The 14,747-nt window shown below is 48.6% G+C and overlaps 1 protein-coding gene and 1 pseudogene across 1 annotated transcript in view; one reads left to right on the top strand and one right to left on the bottom strand.

Annotated features, from left to right (window-relative positions):
• The window catches only part of LOC144806669 (B-cell antigen receptor complex-associated protein alpha chain-like), an 82,161-nt gene that overhangs the window by 27,889 nt on the left and 39,525 nt on the right, over positions 1–14,747 (top strand). The window contains exon 3 of the mRNA XM_078672985.1: positions 386–504. Within this exon, the coding sequence (XP_078529111.1) occupies positions 386–504 (119 nt within the window). The remainder of the gene's footprint in view (positions 1–385; positions 505–14,747) is intronic.
• On the bottom strand, positions 13,250–14,707 carry LOC144806668 (RNA-binding protein 38 pseudogene; annotated as a pseudogene).

Raw genomic sequence — 14,747 nt, 5'->3', positions numbered from 1 at the left:
ATATTATTATCATACTGTGTCTCAGCCTCTAACCCGAACCACCTGTCAGGGTAAGCCCTGTCTGTTCACCCTTGCTACCGCTGAACAGTCAAGGACCCACACTAGAGGGGGCTAGTATTGTGGCTCTGGCACACCAGGATACTGGCCAGTAACCAAAGACTTCCACAGGACTCATGAAAAGGCCTTGCAGGGTTCTGTTTGACATGAACAAGATTTGGGTCCATTAGGGGCTGGTGTCCCATGTTCTCCACACCTGAGCACATTACTGGGGGGTGCTCTAGGACTCCGCCCCCTTGAGTTCCGCGGTTGCACTAGAGCTCTATGGGATGGTAACACAGAACTCTAACTCAAAACTCAAGGACTTCTATAATTTGCTGCCTTGCAGAGCCTGTTCCCAAAGCCTTGCTGCAGCTGGAGGAAGGGACCAAGAATACCATCATCACGGCTGAGGGTGTGATCCTGCTGATCTGTGCCGTGGTACCCGGCACCATCCTCCTATTCCAGGTGAGCTGTCACTATTTACTAGCCATATGTGATGGTGAAGGCTGTGCATAAGATATGAGGGATCCTACAACAATACAATATTGGAAGAAGATTCATGAGGTGGAAGCATTCCTATCCCACCACAATCTGGGTGCGACCTGTGCAGGAGGCGTGAGTGGACCTATCTGAGCTCAATCCCAGGGGGCATGTGCCTGGGTGGTCAGTGGCCCTATCCCAGCACAATCCCAGGGGGCATGTGCCTGGGGGATCAGTGGCCCTATCTGAGCACAATCCCAGGGGGCATGTGCCTGGGTGGTCAGTGGCCCTATCCCAGCACAATCCCAGGGGGCATGTGCCTGGGGGATCAGTGGCCCTATCTGAGCACAATCCTAGGGGTATGTGCCTGGGGGATCAGTGGCCCTATCCCAGCACAATCCCAGGGGGCATGTGCCTGGGGGATCAGTGGCCCTATCCCAGCACAATCCAAGGGGAGATGCGCCTGGGGGGGTCAGTGGCCCTATCTGAGCACAATCCTAGGGGTATGTGCCTGGGGGGGTCAGTGGCCCTGTCCGAGCACAATCCTATGGGGGTATGTGCCTGGGGGGTCAGTGGGCTTATCCCAGCAACATCCTAGGGTGCATGTGCTGGGAGGGGGGGCAGTAGGACTATCCCAGCACAATCCTAGGCGGCATGTGCCAGGGCTGTCAGTGGCCCTATCCCAGCACAATCCTAGGGGGCATGTGCCTGGGCGGTCAGTGGCCCTATCTGAGCACAATCCTAGGGGTATGTTCCCGGAGGGTCAGCGGCCCATCTGAGCTCAATCCTAGGGGAAAGTGCCGGGAGGGGGGGGGGTCAGTGGCCCTATCTGAGCACAATCCTAGGGGACATGTGTCTGAGGAGTCAGTGGACCTATCGGAGCACAATTCTAGAGGTTCTGCCTGAGGTCTGAGTGGTACTGTCGGTCACCACCCTAGGGGCCTCTGCCTGAGGTCTGAGTGGTACTGTCCGGTCACCACTCTTAGAGCCTCTGCCTGAGGTCCGAGTGGTACTGTCCGGTCACCACCCTGAGGGCCTCTGCCTGAGGTCTGAGTGGTACTGTCCGGTCACCACCCCGAGGGACTCTGCCTGAGGTCCGAGTGGTACTGTCCGGTCAGCACCCCGGGGCCTCTGCCTTAGGTCTGAGTGGTACTGTCCGGTCACCACTCTTAGAGCCTCTGCCTGAGGTCCGAGTGGTACTGTCTGGTCAGCACCCCGGGGCCTCTGCCTGAGGTCCGAGTGGTACTGTCCGGTCACCACCCTGAGGGACTCGGCCCCAGGAGTATGTGGTACTGTCCGGTCACCACCCTGAGGGCCTCTGCCTGAGGTCTGAGTGGTACTGTCCGGTCACCACCCCGAGGGACTCTGCCTGAGGTCCGAGTGGTACTGTCCGGTCAGCACCCCAGGGCCTCTGCCTTAGGTCCGAGTGGTACAGTCCGGTCACCACCCCGGGGGCCTCTGCCTGAGGTCTGAGTGGTACTGTCCGGTCACCACCCCGAGGGACTCTGCCTGAGGTCCGAGTGGTACTGTCCGGTCTCCACCCTGAGGGCCCCTGCCTGAGGTCTGAGTGGTACTGTCCGGTCACCACCCTGAGGGCCTCTGCCTGAGGTGTGAGTGGTACTGTCCGGTCTCCACCCTGAGGGCCCCTGCCTGAGGTCTGAGTGGTACTGTCCGGTCACCACCCTGAGGGCCTCTGCCTGCGGTCTGAGTGGTACTGTCCGGTCAGCACCCCGGGGGGGCTCTGCCTGAGGTGTGAGTGGTACTGTCCTGCCACAGCCCTGGGGGGCCTCTGCATGAGGATTGAGAGATACTATTCGCTTACAGTCTTGCGGGGCCTGTGCCGTGAAGATTAGATATGTTATGTTATGTTATGTTATGTTATGTCCACTTGTAACGCGCACGGATACTCATGAGTGTCCCGGCGCGATATGAGAGTGATGTCATGCATGGACACATCAGGCTTGGTGAGGTGTGAATACCCTTGTCCTCACACACCTGTGTGTGCTTGGTATGATGTCAGTGCTGGCATTCTATTAACCTCTGTTATGTTATGTTGATTTGTATAGCACACTAATCACAGAGAGGATATCCAGGCATGTGGCTGGTGTGTGGGTGCGGTCCCTGAGGTGCTTGTATGAAGAGTCAGATCTTCAGCTTCTTGCAGAACTCAAGTGAGGAGGGGGCAATGGTGTGTTGAGGGAGGTCTGAAGAAGGGACGAGGAGGCTCTGAGGTGTTGAGGGAGGTCCCAAGAAGTGAGGAGGGGGCTCTGATGTGTTGAGTGAGGTCTCAATAAGTGAGGAGGAGGCTCTGATGTGTTGAGGGAGGTCTCAAGAAGGGAGGAGGAGGCTCTGATGTGTTGAGTGAGGTCTCAAGAAGGGAGGAGGAGGCTCTGATGTGTTGAGGGAGGTCTCAAGAAGGGAGGAGGAGGCCCTGATGTGTTGAGGGAGGTCCCAAGAAGTGAGGAGGGGGCTCTGATGTGTTGAGTGAGGTCTCAAGAAGGGAGGAGGAGGCTCTGATGTGTTGAGGGAGGTCTCAAGAAGGGAGGAGGGGGCTCTGATGTGTTGAGGGAGGTCTCAAGCAGCAAGCAGGAGGCTCTGAGGTGTTGAGGGAGGTCTCAAGAAGTGAGGAGGAGGCTCTGAGGTGTTGCGGGAGTTCTCAAGAAGCGAGGAGGAGGCTCTGAGGGGTTGAGGGATGTCTCTAGAAGTGAGGAGGAGGCTCTGAGGTGTTGAGGGAGGTCTCAAGAAGTGAGGAGGAGGCTCTGAAGTGTTGATGGAGGTCTCAAGCAGCGAGGAGAAGGCTCTGGTGTGTTGAGGGAGGTCTCAAGAAGTGAGGAGGGGGCTCTGATGTGTTGAGGGAGGTCCCAAGCAGCTAGGAGGAGGCTCTGAGATGTTGAGGGAGGTCTCAAGAAGTGAGGAGGAGGCTCTGCTGTGTTGAGGGAGGTCTCAAGAAGCGAGGATGAGGCTCTGATGTGTTGAGGGAGGTCTCAAGAAGTGAGGAGGGGGCTCTGATGTGTTGAGGGAGGTCTCAAGAAGTGAGGAGGGGGCTCTGATGTGTTGAGGGAGGTCTCAAGAAGGGAGGAGGAGGCTCTGAGGTGTTGAGGGAGGTCTCAAGAAGTGAGGAGGAGGCTCTGCTGTGTTGAGGGAGGTCTCAAGAAGCGAGGAGAAGGCTCTGAGGTGTTGAGGGAGGTCTCAAGAATTGAGGAGGAGGCTCTGGTGGGTTGAGGGAGGTCTCAAGAAGGGAGGAGGAGGCTCTGGGGTGTTGAGGGAGGTCTCAAGAATTGAGGAGGAGGCTCTGGGGTGTTGAGGGAGGTCTCAAGAAGGGAGGAGGGGGCTCTGGTGGGTTGAGGGAGGTCTCAAGAAGGAAGGAGGAGGCTCTGATGTGTTGATGGAGGTCTCAAGAAGCGAGGAGGAGGCTCTGGTGTGTTGAGGGAGGTCTCAAGAAGGGAGGAGTAGGCTCTGAGGTGTTGAGGGAGGTCTCAAGAAGTGAGGAGGAGGCTCTGATTGGTTGAGGGAGGTCTCAAGAAGTGAGGAGGAGGCTCTGATTGGTTGAGGGGGTTCACAAGAAGGAAGGAGGAGGCTCTGATGTGTTGATGGAGGTCTCAAGAAGCGAGGAGGAGGCTCTGGTGTGTTGAGGGAGGTCTCAAGAAGGGAGGAGGAGTCTCTGAGGTGTTGAGTGAGGTCTCAAGAAGTGAGGAGGAGGCTCTGATTAGTTGAGGGAGGTTTTTTCAGGTCCTGAGTGTGATGTAGGAGAATAAGCGACCTCCAGTTTTGCTTTTCCGGGTGGGAGGAATGTGTGTGAGTGAGAGAGGGGCAATCGCAGGAGGCTGAAGAAGGAAATTTCCTCGTTCAGGTTGGAAGAGCCTCACAGAGGGACAACCTTTGCTAAGATAGCTCCCCAGGAACATCTTAAGTATTTTCGGGGCCCTGGACCAAACGTGTTTTGGCGGCCGGCCCCTGTTTGGAACACCTTCGAGTTTATGATCCAGTTTGAGCTCTTTATGCCCTCTTGGGCCAAGTTTGCACACTTGTGCAAATTCTTAATGTATTTGCATCTAATATTCAGCGATTGTGTTGTTTGTTTTCAATATTGTAACACAGCAGCAGCTCACTAACATTACTGTAAATACTCTTTGTGACACCCCCCCATTTCTCATATGTACACTCCTGTTTTGATATAAAAGAAACTTTTTTATGGATGTTGCATGAAACATAATGGGCTTGCTAATATGCGTTATGGAATTCCAATAGAAGCCCAGGTTAGATGTCCTGCACATCTAAACTGGGCTTCTATTGGAAGTCTATAACGCATATTAGCAAGCCCATTATCGCCGTTTTAGCGGAAGTTTCTTGCAGCTAAAAAGGCAATAAGTTTAACGAGGTTCTTGCTAATATGCCCCATAATTCTGCAAAATGGCTGCAAGAGATTCTCACACATCACCCACATTACGGGGCATATTATCAACGGCCAGCGATAATTATCGCTGGCCGTGCTTAGCGATAATAATATTATCGCAGGCTATCTCTAGAATTTATCGCCCTGGCATCGCGTTATTAACCCTTTCCATGCTGATGACGGAACCGCTCTGTCATCAGCTGCGGTTGGGCTGTGCTGATGATGGAGCGGTTCCGTCATGACCCCGCCGCCGAGCCTGCGCGGCGCTGATTTCGCGCCTGTGCGGCGCGTTCTATTGAGCGGGCGGGTCCATGATGGAACCGCTCCGTCACGAGCACAGCTCAACCGCGGCTGGTGACGGAGCGGTTCCGTCACCAGCATGCGGCCGCCGCGCGGCCGCCCCGCCCACTTAGCGCTGCGGCGGAATAGCCGCCGCAGCGATGCGGTTAACAACATGTTTCTCCAGGGCGATAAAAATTCCAGAGATAGTGAGGTTATCGCCCTTTTGCAGGGAACATCGCTGGTTTGCCAGCGATGTTCCCTGCAAAACAGCGATAACCTTGCTGATACGACCCACAGGGTCGTATCAGCATAATCCTCCCCCTATGTTAAGGATGGCTAAGTCAGGATTTTAGCAGACGTTAGATTTTGGCCAAAATCTAACGTCTGCTAAAATCATGTGAGCTGCCTTGTAAATATCGTGATGTAAACATCAGCGACATTTGCAAGGTAGTCCGTCCGGGGTATGCCCAGTAACGCCCACTTTGCATCTCAGATGCAAAGGGAGGCGTTGGGAAAAAAGGGTGCTAACATGCGATTATGCATGTTAGCACCCTCTTGTAAATAGGGCGCTGGTTCTATCCGCTTCTTTGGCTTTTTGAGCCAAAAAAGCGGAGATAAAGTCCTTGTAAATATGCCCCTGGATTTTTTAAAGGAAAACCACCTGTTTAAGAATTATTCAAGGTCATCTGCTGTATTAGGGGGCCCCCTGAAAGGCTGGGGCCCCGGCCCAAAGCCCACTTTGCAACATGCCTTAAAATGTCTCTGTGGCTCCCTGGGTGGGACCAGATTTGCCCCTCACCTTTCGCACAGGCTGTTGCTTTTAACTTGCTTGGTAAGGTAGAGAAATAGGAAACCGTTAGCTCAGCAATCACACCTGTTCTTTCATCTTGTACTTCCGGTCCAGCATTCACAGTGAGGGCAAACACAAGCGCAAGTACAACAGTGCAAAAAGAGACCTCAACACCTAATAAAATATCCACACTAAACACCCAACACCGCTATTTCATACTTCCTAAAACTATGGGGCATATTATCAAGAACGGCGTTAAAATTATCGCCGGTTCTGGTGTGAACATGGGCTTCTATTGGAATTCTATTGGAATTCTCCAGGGCATATTATCAAGCCCATTATCGCCGCAGTTTTCTGCCGCTAAACCGGCAATAATTTTATTGCCGTTCTTGATAATATGCCCCTCTGTGACTAAACAACCTACGGCCCATTCAAATATCATTGAACAAGCCTTGGTGTCTGAGTGTTGAGCTGGTTTCACTCCAGGTTACATCCGAGCACACTTTGCAGCAAGCCCCATGCCCACCCCCTGTGAGGGCGGTCCTAGCACCATTTTAACAGGGCTTCTCTCCTGTTAGTCCTCGAGGGATCCCTAAGCAAGCTGTGGCAGTGCCCCGAGCCTCTCCTCAGAGAGGACCTTGGGCATAGTGACCCTTGACCTCTGGTACCAGCAGCTCACAGGCTTATCCTGTGTGTGTCCCACAGGTTCAGTGGCCCTTTCTTGCCATCAGCAGGCCCCATCCTCGCTACTATGAGGCCCTGAGTGGCTCTGAGGACAGAGTGGCATAAGGCCCCAGGCCTCCCTCTTGAGAGGTGCGTGGGCACCGAGACTCTTGAACCTGGTACCAGCAGGTCACAGACATCTCCTCTGGGGACACTAGATGCAGTGGCTTTTCCTGGCAGCAGTCTGGCCCCAGCTTCTCCACTATGGCTCTGTGTACCCAGGGGCACACGTCCCCAGGCTTGTCTCCTGTTAGAGATCTGGACTCAATGACCCAGTACCAGCAGGCCCAAGACTCCCTCCTGTGAGCCCTGAGTGGCTCTAAGCACACTGTGGCAGCAGGTTCCAGGGCCCCCAGACACATTGGCCCTTCCTGGTACTAGCCTTCTCACCTATGATACCTACAGTGCCCCTGCTCATCGGTGCACACACTGCTGGTACAACAGGTTTCCCAATTTTCGCCCTGGGCTAGATCCCATTCCCCGTGTTAGACCAGCGCCAACTTCACGTGTTTTACTTCACTGCTGGCTTACCAGACCCATGGTTTTACACTGTAGCAGTTATAATTTCTTTTAAAAAAAATGTCATACTCCTCGAACCTTCATATTATTGTTTTCATCGGCATTCTATTTCCACTTAAGTGTGGTATTAATTAAGAAACACAGGAGAAGAATGGCATGACTGCCCTGAAGAAGTTCCCTAAATGGAACGAAACACGTTGCTTTTACTGATGTCTGCTGCAGCTGGTAAGCCAACAATAATTGTGGGAACATAAAACGATTAGAATGAAAAGAAGCCTTTTACTTAAAGATTTGTGAAGGAATATGTTACTCATCACTTGTAAAACCGTTTAAGCATACACATAGAAGAGTGCATCCCAACCCAAGGGTGCCGATTCACAGAACTAATCTGAGACAAAATCCTAAACTTACTACTTTTGGTATTCACAGAAGGCATTTAGTAGTAGTAAAGTTAGGATTTTGTCCTAAATTAGGATTATGTCTTAAATTAGGATTATGTCTTAAATTAGGATTATGTCTTAAAACCAAAATTTAAGACAAACTTAAATTTAACTTAAGTTTAACTTAAGACAAAATCCTAATTAAAAAAAAACCTATCTTTAGACAAAATCCTAACGTAAGACAAAATCCTAACTTTACTACAACTAAATGTCTTCTGTGAATACCAAAAGTAGTACGTTTAGGATTTTGTGTCAGATTAGTTCTGTGAATCGGCCCCTACGTTCTGGCTTGAGAATTCTACTCTGTTTAGAATATTGGAAGCAGGGACCCCTGAGGTATGACATCACAGGGCTAAAGGGCATACAAGGCGATGAGGTAGGTGTGCAAGGCTTTATGCCAAAACTGTCTGACTGTAAATTGGTGCATACCTGTTCTAAGTCAACATTTAGCCTATTACTGTCTGTAGCTGTAATTCATTATATAAATAATGCACCAATTGCAGTGCAGCTTTTGATAACACCGAACTACATCACAAATGTATGTTTGCTCCACTGTTGGAGCTTTCTGTTTACTTATAAATGGGTGTGTGTGCCTTGTAGATACAGTACTAATCCATCTACAAGTTACTCAAATGAGTCAAAGGAAGGTCTGAGACTTACAAGCATTCCGTAAACGGGGACTACTGGGGTTTGACTGTTTGGAAGACAAGTGGAGAAGGCAAAAGATGATAGCTTTTGAAGACCTACAAACGGAATATGAGATGCCTGACTCAGAACAATCATAAACACCACCAAAATGCCAATACTGTTCTCTTTTTACTCCATTATTTGTGGAAGGGACACATAAACAAACTGAATGTGACACCAAAATTCACTTGATTTTCTTTAATTTTAGATTTTTAGAAATTAATTGTTTCATTCATATATCAAAACAAGTTTGAACAGTCTACACAAATCATATTCACAAACCACACCCACCATGTTTTACAATTTTACAATTTACACATAAAAGTTCAATTATTCATGACCTAAACACAACATGAAAAAAACATGAAAAGACAATTCCTAACACATTTTGTGACAAAAAACAAAATACATACAAATGCATTTATATACATACAACACAAAACACCTTTTAGCACATTTTAATTTAATTGACTAAATATTACGTTTATACCCAACTGTGCCTTGTTCTAAATGAACCCACTGCATGTCAAGCGTCACAGTATATTCACTTAAATTTTGGAAGAGGTTATTTCTTGTGTTAGAACGTGACTAGGGGTAAATTTCTTTTCGCTGCACTTGTTGGAAAAACTGCATGGTTGACGCGTTTCGAACCCAACTATGAATTCACAGGGTTCTCATCAGGATCAATAGCTTTTTTCACGAGATCAGCCGATCTCATGTGTTCCACTCATGAACTTCGTATATCAAAATTTGTTGAATTATGTGGGGACTACATTAGAAGCCATTCTTGTTGTGGTTCCAAATTTCCGTATTTCTTTTTTTGCTCATAACACCGTCTCTATTCATGAAATCATTTCTTTGTTATATTTCTGGTAGAAGACGGTGGTCTTCCTGAAACACTTTGTCAACCGACCCTGTTTCAGAGCAATACAGTTACATACAGCTGAAACATGCGCCGCGGTGTCACATCTCAGGCGGTGAGCACATAGCGGAATACACGCCACTCCAAGATATAGATCCCATGACTGACAAGGCCACTCCCCTCATATATGAAAAAAATAATGAACAAACCACCGGACCCACTGGTGGCCCTCCGCGGGTCATGGGAAGCTGAACTGGGCAAACTGGAGGGTGATGATTGGGCAGAGGCGATACAAAGCCCTAGGAAAGTGGCAACACAGGTGCAATTTCAACTTATACAATTATGTATACTTCATAGATCTTACATCTAAAGGACACTTTTACACCGAATGAACGGCAGCAATATTGACTTGTGTACCAGGTGTTTTGGGGAGAGAGGCAATTTTTTCACACGCTATGGACCTGCCCTCGTATTCCACAGTATTGAAAGAGATAGTACGGGTAATGGCTGCGGTACTGGACCAAGAGGTCCCAATGGAGGTCAGGTGGCACATATTATGTGTAACAGGAGAGGCCAGATGCCCAAGAATCTAAGGTTCTAGCTCAAGACAGCAGACATAGTGGCTAAAAGAAATATAGGCTCAAAGGTAATCATTGGTAGGAGTAGTTCATCATTGGCCAGATGGTCACCAGGGGTGGTATAGTGCCCACCTATCAGTACTCATCTTGTTGTACGGCGCTGATATATCAGCACACACCTTGTTCTACGAAGCTCATATATCAGCACACACCTTGTTTTACGGCGCTCAGATATTAGCACACACCTTGTTGTATGGTACTCATATATCAGCACACATCTTGTTGTACGGCACTCAGATATCAGCACACACCTTGTTGTATGGTGTTCAGATAGCACACACCTTGTTGTACGGTGCTCATATATCAGCACACACCTTGTTGTACGGCGCTCATATATCAGCACACACCTTGTTGTACGAAGCTCATAAAGCAGCACACACCTTGTTGTACGGCGCTCATATATCAGCACACACTTTGTTGTTTGGCGCTCATGTATCTGCACACTTCTTGTTGTACGGTGCTCATATATCAGCACACACCTTGTTGTACGGAGCTCACATATCAGCACACATCTTGTTGTACGGCACTCAGATATCAGCACACACCTTGTTGTATGGTGTTCAGATAGCACACACGTTGGAGTATGGTGCTCATATATCAGCACACATCTTGTTGTACGGCGCTCAGATATTAGCACACACCTTGTTGTACAGCACTCAGATATCAGCACACACTTTGTTGTACGGAGCTCATATATCAGCAACTGTTAAAAGGTAAGGGCCGAATTCGACCAAGAACCCTTCAGTATTTGCCCGGCGTTAGCCGCCTCTCATACCATTCGAGATTACCAAACAAAGAGGCAGGCGCTGGAGACAGAAGGCAGGAAACAGGAGTTTATTCGGACGGAGCAGAACACGTCAAATCAGACAACAGGGTATCTTCTCGAGGTGCTCTAACCGCATCTCTGAGGCCTGGCCTCTTATACACAGATTTATGGCTTTATTACATACACTGCATCCGTAATGTTTCTTTGAAGGACAGAAAAGACATCCTCGGAATCCCCGGTCCAGGCCCGTTTCCACACATACCTACAGTAGAGTTCCCACCCCAATCTCAGCATGTGGTGGTTATCGCTCAGCTGGACATTCCGCTGGGAACGGGGATGTGTGTGATCAGTCGGATCTACGGGGTGCGAAAGCATTGATTAATCCCCGCTCCTTTGATGTGAGGCGAGGTCCTACTGTAGGGGGCAATATACTGCATCTGTTGGGCTAGGTGATGGCCTGGGATCAGGCCGGACAATCGGGCAGGGAGGAAGAGGTTATCAAAAGGGCCTGTTCTTGGAATGAGATGAAAGAGCGAGGGGGTTCAGCACGGGATGTGGCTCGGAGACAGGGTCGCGTTAGAGGTGCGTTTATGGCCCAAGCAGGAGAGACCGGGGGCCGTCGGGGCACGGGTAATGCTTGCGAGGCCGGGGAGTGAGGGGGAAAGAGCGACACGCAGGCTATTGGCAGTGGGCAGAGAGGCCTCGACACACAACATGGCTGCCACTTACGCGCATGATGGGGCCTAAAAGGGACAAGATGGCGTGGCCACTGTTTCACGATTTTCACTTTACTTTCAACAGTGGGTGGGGTGAACATAAATGAACGCCGCTTATATATACCTAATTTGGTCATTTTCCACAGTCCCCAGTTTTTATCATAAGTTAGTTCATTCCTGTTCACGTCATAGGTGAGGATGTACGAGCTGACATTAGTTATACAATTCGCTTTGGTAACCCATATGCATTACAGGTAGATGGAAATAATTTTGCTATCAATGCAGACAGAATCGTACATAACCATATGTAGTCAATGTGATGGGCGGGGAGACAGTGCATACAAAATTATTAGCTGCGTCATACGGCAGACCTTGGAGGCGGGGACATTGCTTTAGACGATGTAGGGGATTCGTCCGAATACAAACATGATGTCATACAAAAAAATGTTCTGGCAGGATAAGGGCTATTATCACTTGAGGTCTGGACCCCATGGGGGTCAAAACTAGACAGCATGTTCATGTGCATAACTGGTGTTCTACAATCATCAAGATACAGAGTTAACGCCTTCTTAGTTATCCATGTACAGTTGAAAGTGACCGATGTAAGGTTTCGAAAGCTCAATTGGGTGGTAATCAATACAAAGCGGTTGGGAGAGGAATTCAACTCAATATAAGGGACAGTCAAGGGGTGGCAATGTTCAAAACAAGCATTTGCAATGCAATAGGTCTCGCATTAGGAAAGTTTGAGCTATTGGTATTGTAAATGGCAAAGTTTTTATTTATGTGTTGTTTTTGAAAATAGCGAAATTAATAGCTTTGTCATTTACAATGCCAATAGTTATAACTTTCGCAAATGTGACACCTATAGCATTTGTAATGCAATATGTTTTGTATTTACATGACTTAGATGTATTGCTATTACAAATAATAATGGCGTTTAATTTTTTTAAATAACTAATACTCAAATAAAAGTTATTGTAATTTATAATGGCAATAGCTTAAACTTTTCTAAAGAACTTTTGTGAACCAAGACCCACATTCACGCTTACTAAAACAATGACAACCCCCCCCCCCAAAAAAAATTAATAAGGAAAAGAGCAACCGGACACAAGATCGGGCAGTGGTTAGAGAGGTGCCAACACAAGCAAGAGACAATAGTCTGTCAGAAGCTTAAATATGGTCACTTTATTTTAAAACATTGCTTGACGTTTATTTATACTTTTAAGTGTATTTTGAGAACCAAATAAGGAGGAGAAAGGTTGAGGGGACAAGGAGGACCACAGTCAGGTGGGCAATTATAGTTAATGACCCAGAACCGAGGAGGAGGGTTTGTGAGGTGGGTAGACAAGAAGGTGGGGCAGCGATAATCAGCAGCTTTTACCATGCCATTTATTAAAGAGTATATAAAGAGGCGGGGGGGGGCAAAATGGGGAAAAAAAACTACATCTCCCGTTGCCCAGACAGGTTAATGGCTTTGATCATTACTGTAAACGGTTGCCCCCATATCAGGATACGACTTAAAGGTGCCATTAGCCGCTCTCAAAATAAAATATAAAAAAACCTACAGATGCATGTATGAATATTTCCATATAGAACTTAGTACATGTTTGAGCCGTTAAACCACATTTCTACAAATAGTGAAATATTGCATCAGCAGGGTGTCAAATATCGCATCGGCAGGGTGTCAATAACAGTTTATGCTGCGTTCCTTGTAAATAAGTGAGGAATTCAACTTGAGACTGTAGGCTGCTCAATACTATTTGTTCAAAATCTGCATTAAACCCCTCCCAACTCCTCCACCCTCCCCAGCCAATGGGCTTGTACCATATGCCTTTACATAAATACTGAAACAGGCCCCCACCTTGCAGCAATTGCGAGACCCATCAAAATTCTTTTCCATTTAAAAAATATACCTAAATTCGAGGATTCAAACAGTTACAATAAGAAAATGTTACAGTGCCTTTGACTAAGGAAATATTGCTGTCTTAAAAAAGCCAATATTCTCTTTTTTGCATATTGAAATGATTCTCAGCATTTGTTTTACAACTTACCTACATACAATAATTTAGTAAAATGAGAATGACAAAGGTAGATACTTACTAAACTCCTTTCTGCAATTCACAGCTCATGCGAATAGAATTCGCAATAAATATTAAAAACTAGTTATTTCTGTAAGGCATCTCAAGTGTTACAAAGTGTTTGTACAACAAAAAAAACGACGATTGCTTGTGTCCACTGTCCTTTGAGTACCTCATAGCATATCGCAGGTTTGTAGATTAATAGGAGATAAAGAATAAAAAAAGAATTGGGAAAGCAGGTTGACTTGTGCGCAGAACTTGTAGTTCAGTCCAGGCCGCCTTCAAGAAATGTCTCCCAGTTGAAAAGTTGCACAGGAAGTGTTCGCATTTACAAGTGTAGTCAGATTTAAGGGTTTAAACACCCTTAACACTATAAATAGCTTAGGTATAAATATGCACCTAAAGTTTATATTTATTCGAAGTTTTTTTTTCTTTGCTTTTTTTGTGCCTGCTAGGGTGATGTAGGGGACCTCCCCTGGTCCGCCCCACGTCACTGCATCCGGTCAGGCTGCAGCTGCTGAGGGGGATAATGGAGGAAGGCCGCGGTGGTGGCTGCTGCAGGGGTGGTGGCGGAGATGGGCTGCTGGGCCGCACTGGGGTAGCCGTAACCCATGAATCCCGCCACAGGAGAGGCGGCATAGGGGTACTGCTCGTAGGCCGCGGTGGTGTACTGTGCATAGGCTTGGGCTGCAGCAGTGGTATAATCGATGTACGGAGAAGTCAACGACTGGACTGGGGTGGGGATGACCATGCTGGGCTGCACAATGGCTTGTGGGTAGATGTATTGAGGTGTCAGCCCATATGGTCTTTGTAGAAAGGCGGGATGTATTTGTTGAACTCCTATGGTAAACCCACTCTGAATATTCCTTGGTTTTGCTCCCAAGTAGGCCAGGCTGACATTTGCTTTCCTCCCGTCAATGATTGGGTTCGGGTCTTTGCACGCCCGGTCCGCCGCGGCCCTGTCCACCATGGTCACAAAGCCGTAGCCCCGGGACTTGCCGGTCTGCCGGTCGGTGATGACCACGGCCTCCTCGATGTCCCCGAACACCTCGGAGTACTTCCTGAGCGAGGCGTCGGTTGTGTGGTAGGGGAGGCCGCCAGCAAAGATCTTGGTCATGGTGGTGTCCTTCTGCAGCGTGTGCATGGCGGCCGGTGGACTATGCAACGGCAGGCGCTGGAGCAGCATGTGACAGGGGCTGTGGGCACCCGTGGGCGGCGGCGATGTGCGGGGGAAGAAGAGCTCTGAACGGGCAGGGCTGAAAACGGGAGCGGGAAGCAGTCCTCAGGCAGCGCGGGTCCCCATACGCCTGATGCGCGCCCTACACCGCCGATCC

This window comes from Lissotriton helveticus, unplaced genomic scaffold (assembly GCF_964261635.1).
Source record: "Lissotriton helveticus unplaced genomic scaffold, aLisHel1.1 SCAFFOLD_1036, whole genome shotgun sequence".
NCBI lineage: Eukaryota > Metazoa > Chordata > Amphibia > Caudata > Salamandridae > Lissotriton > Lissotriton helveticus.
This window is presented reverse-complemented; position numbering and strand designations above follow the sequence as displayed.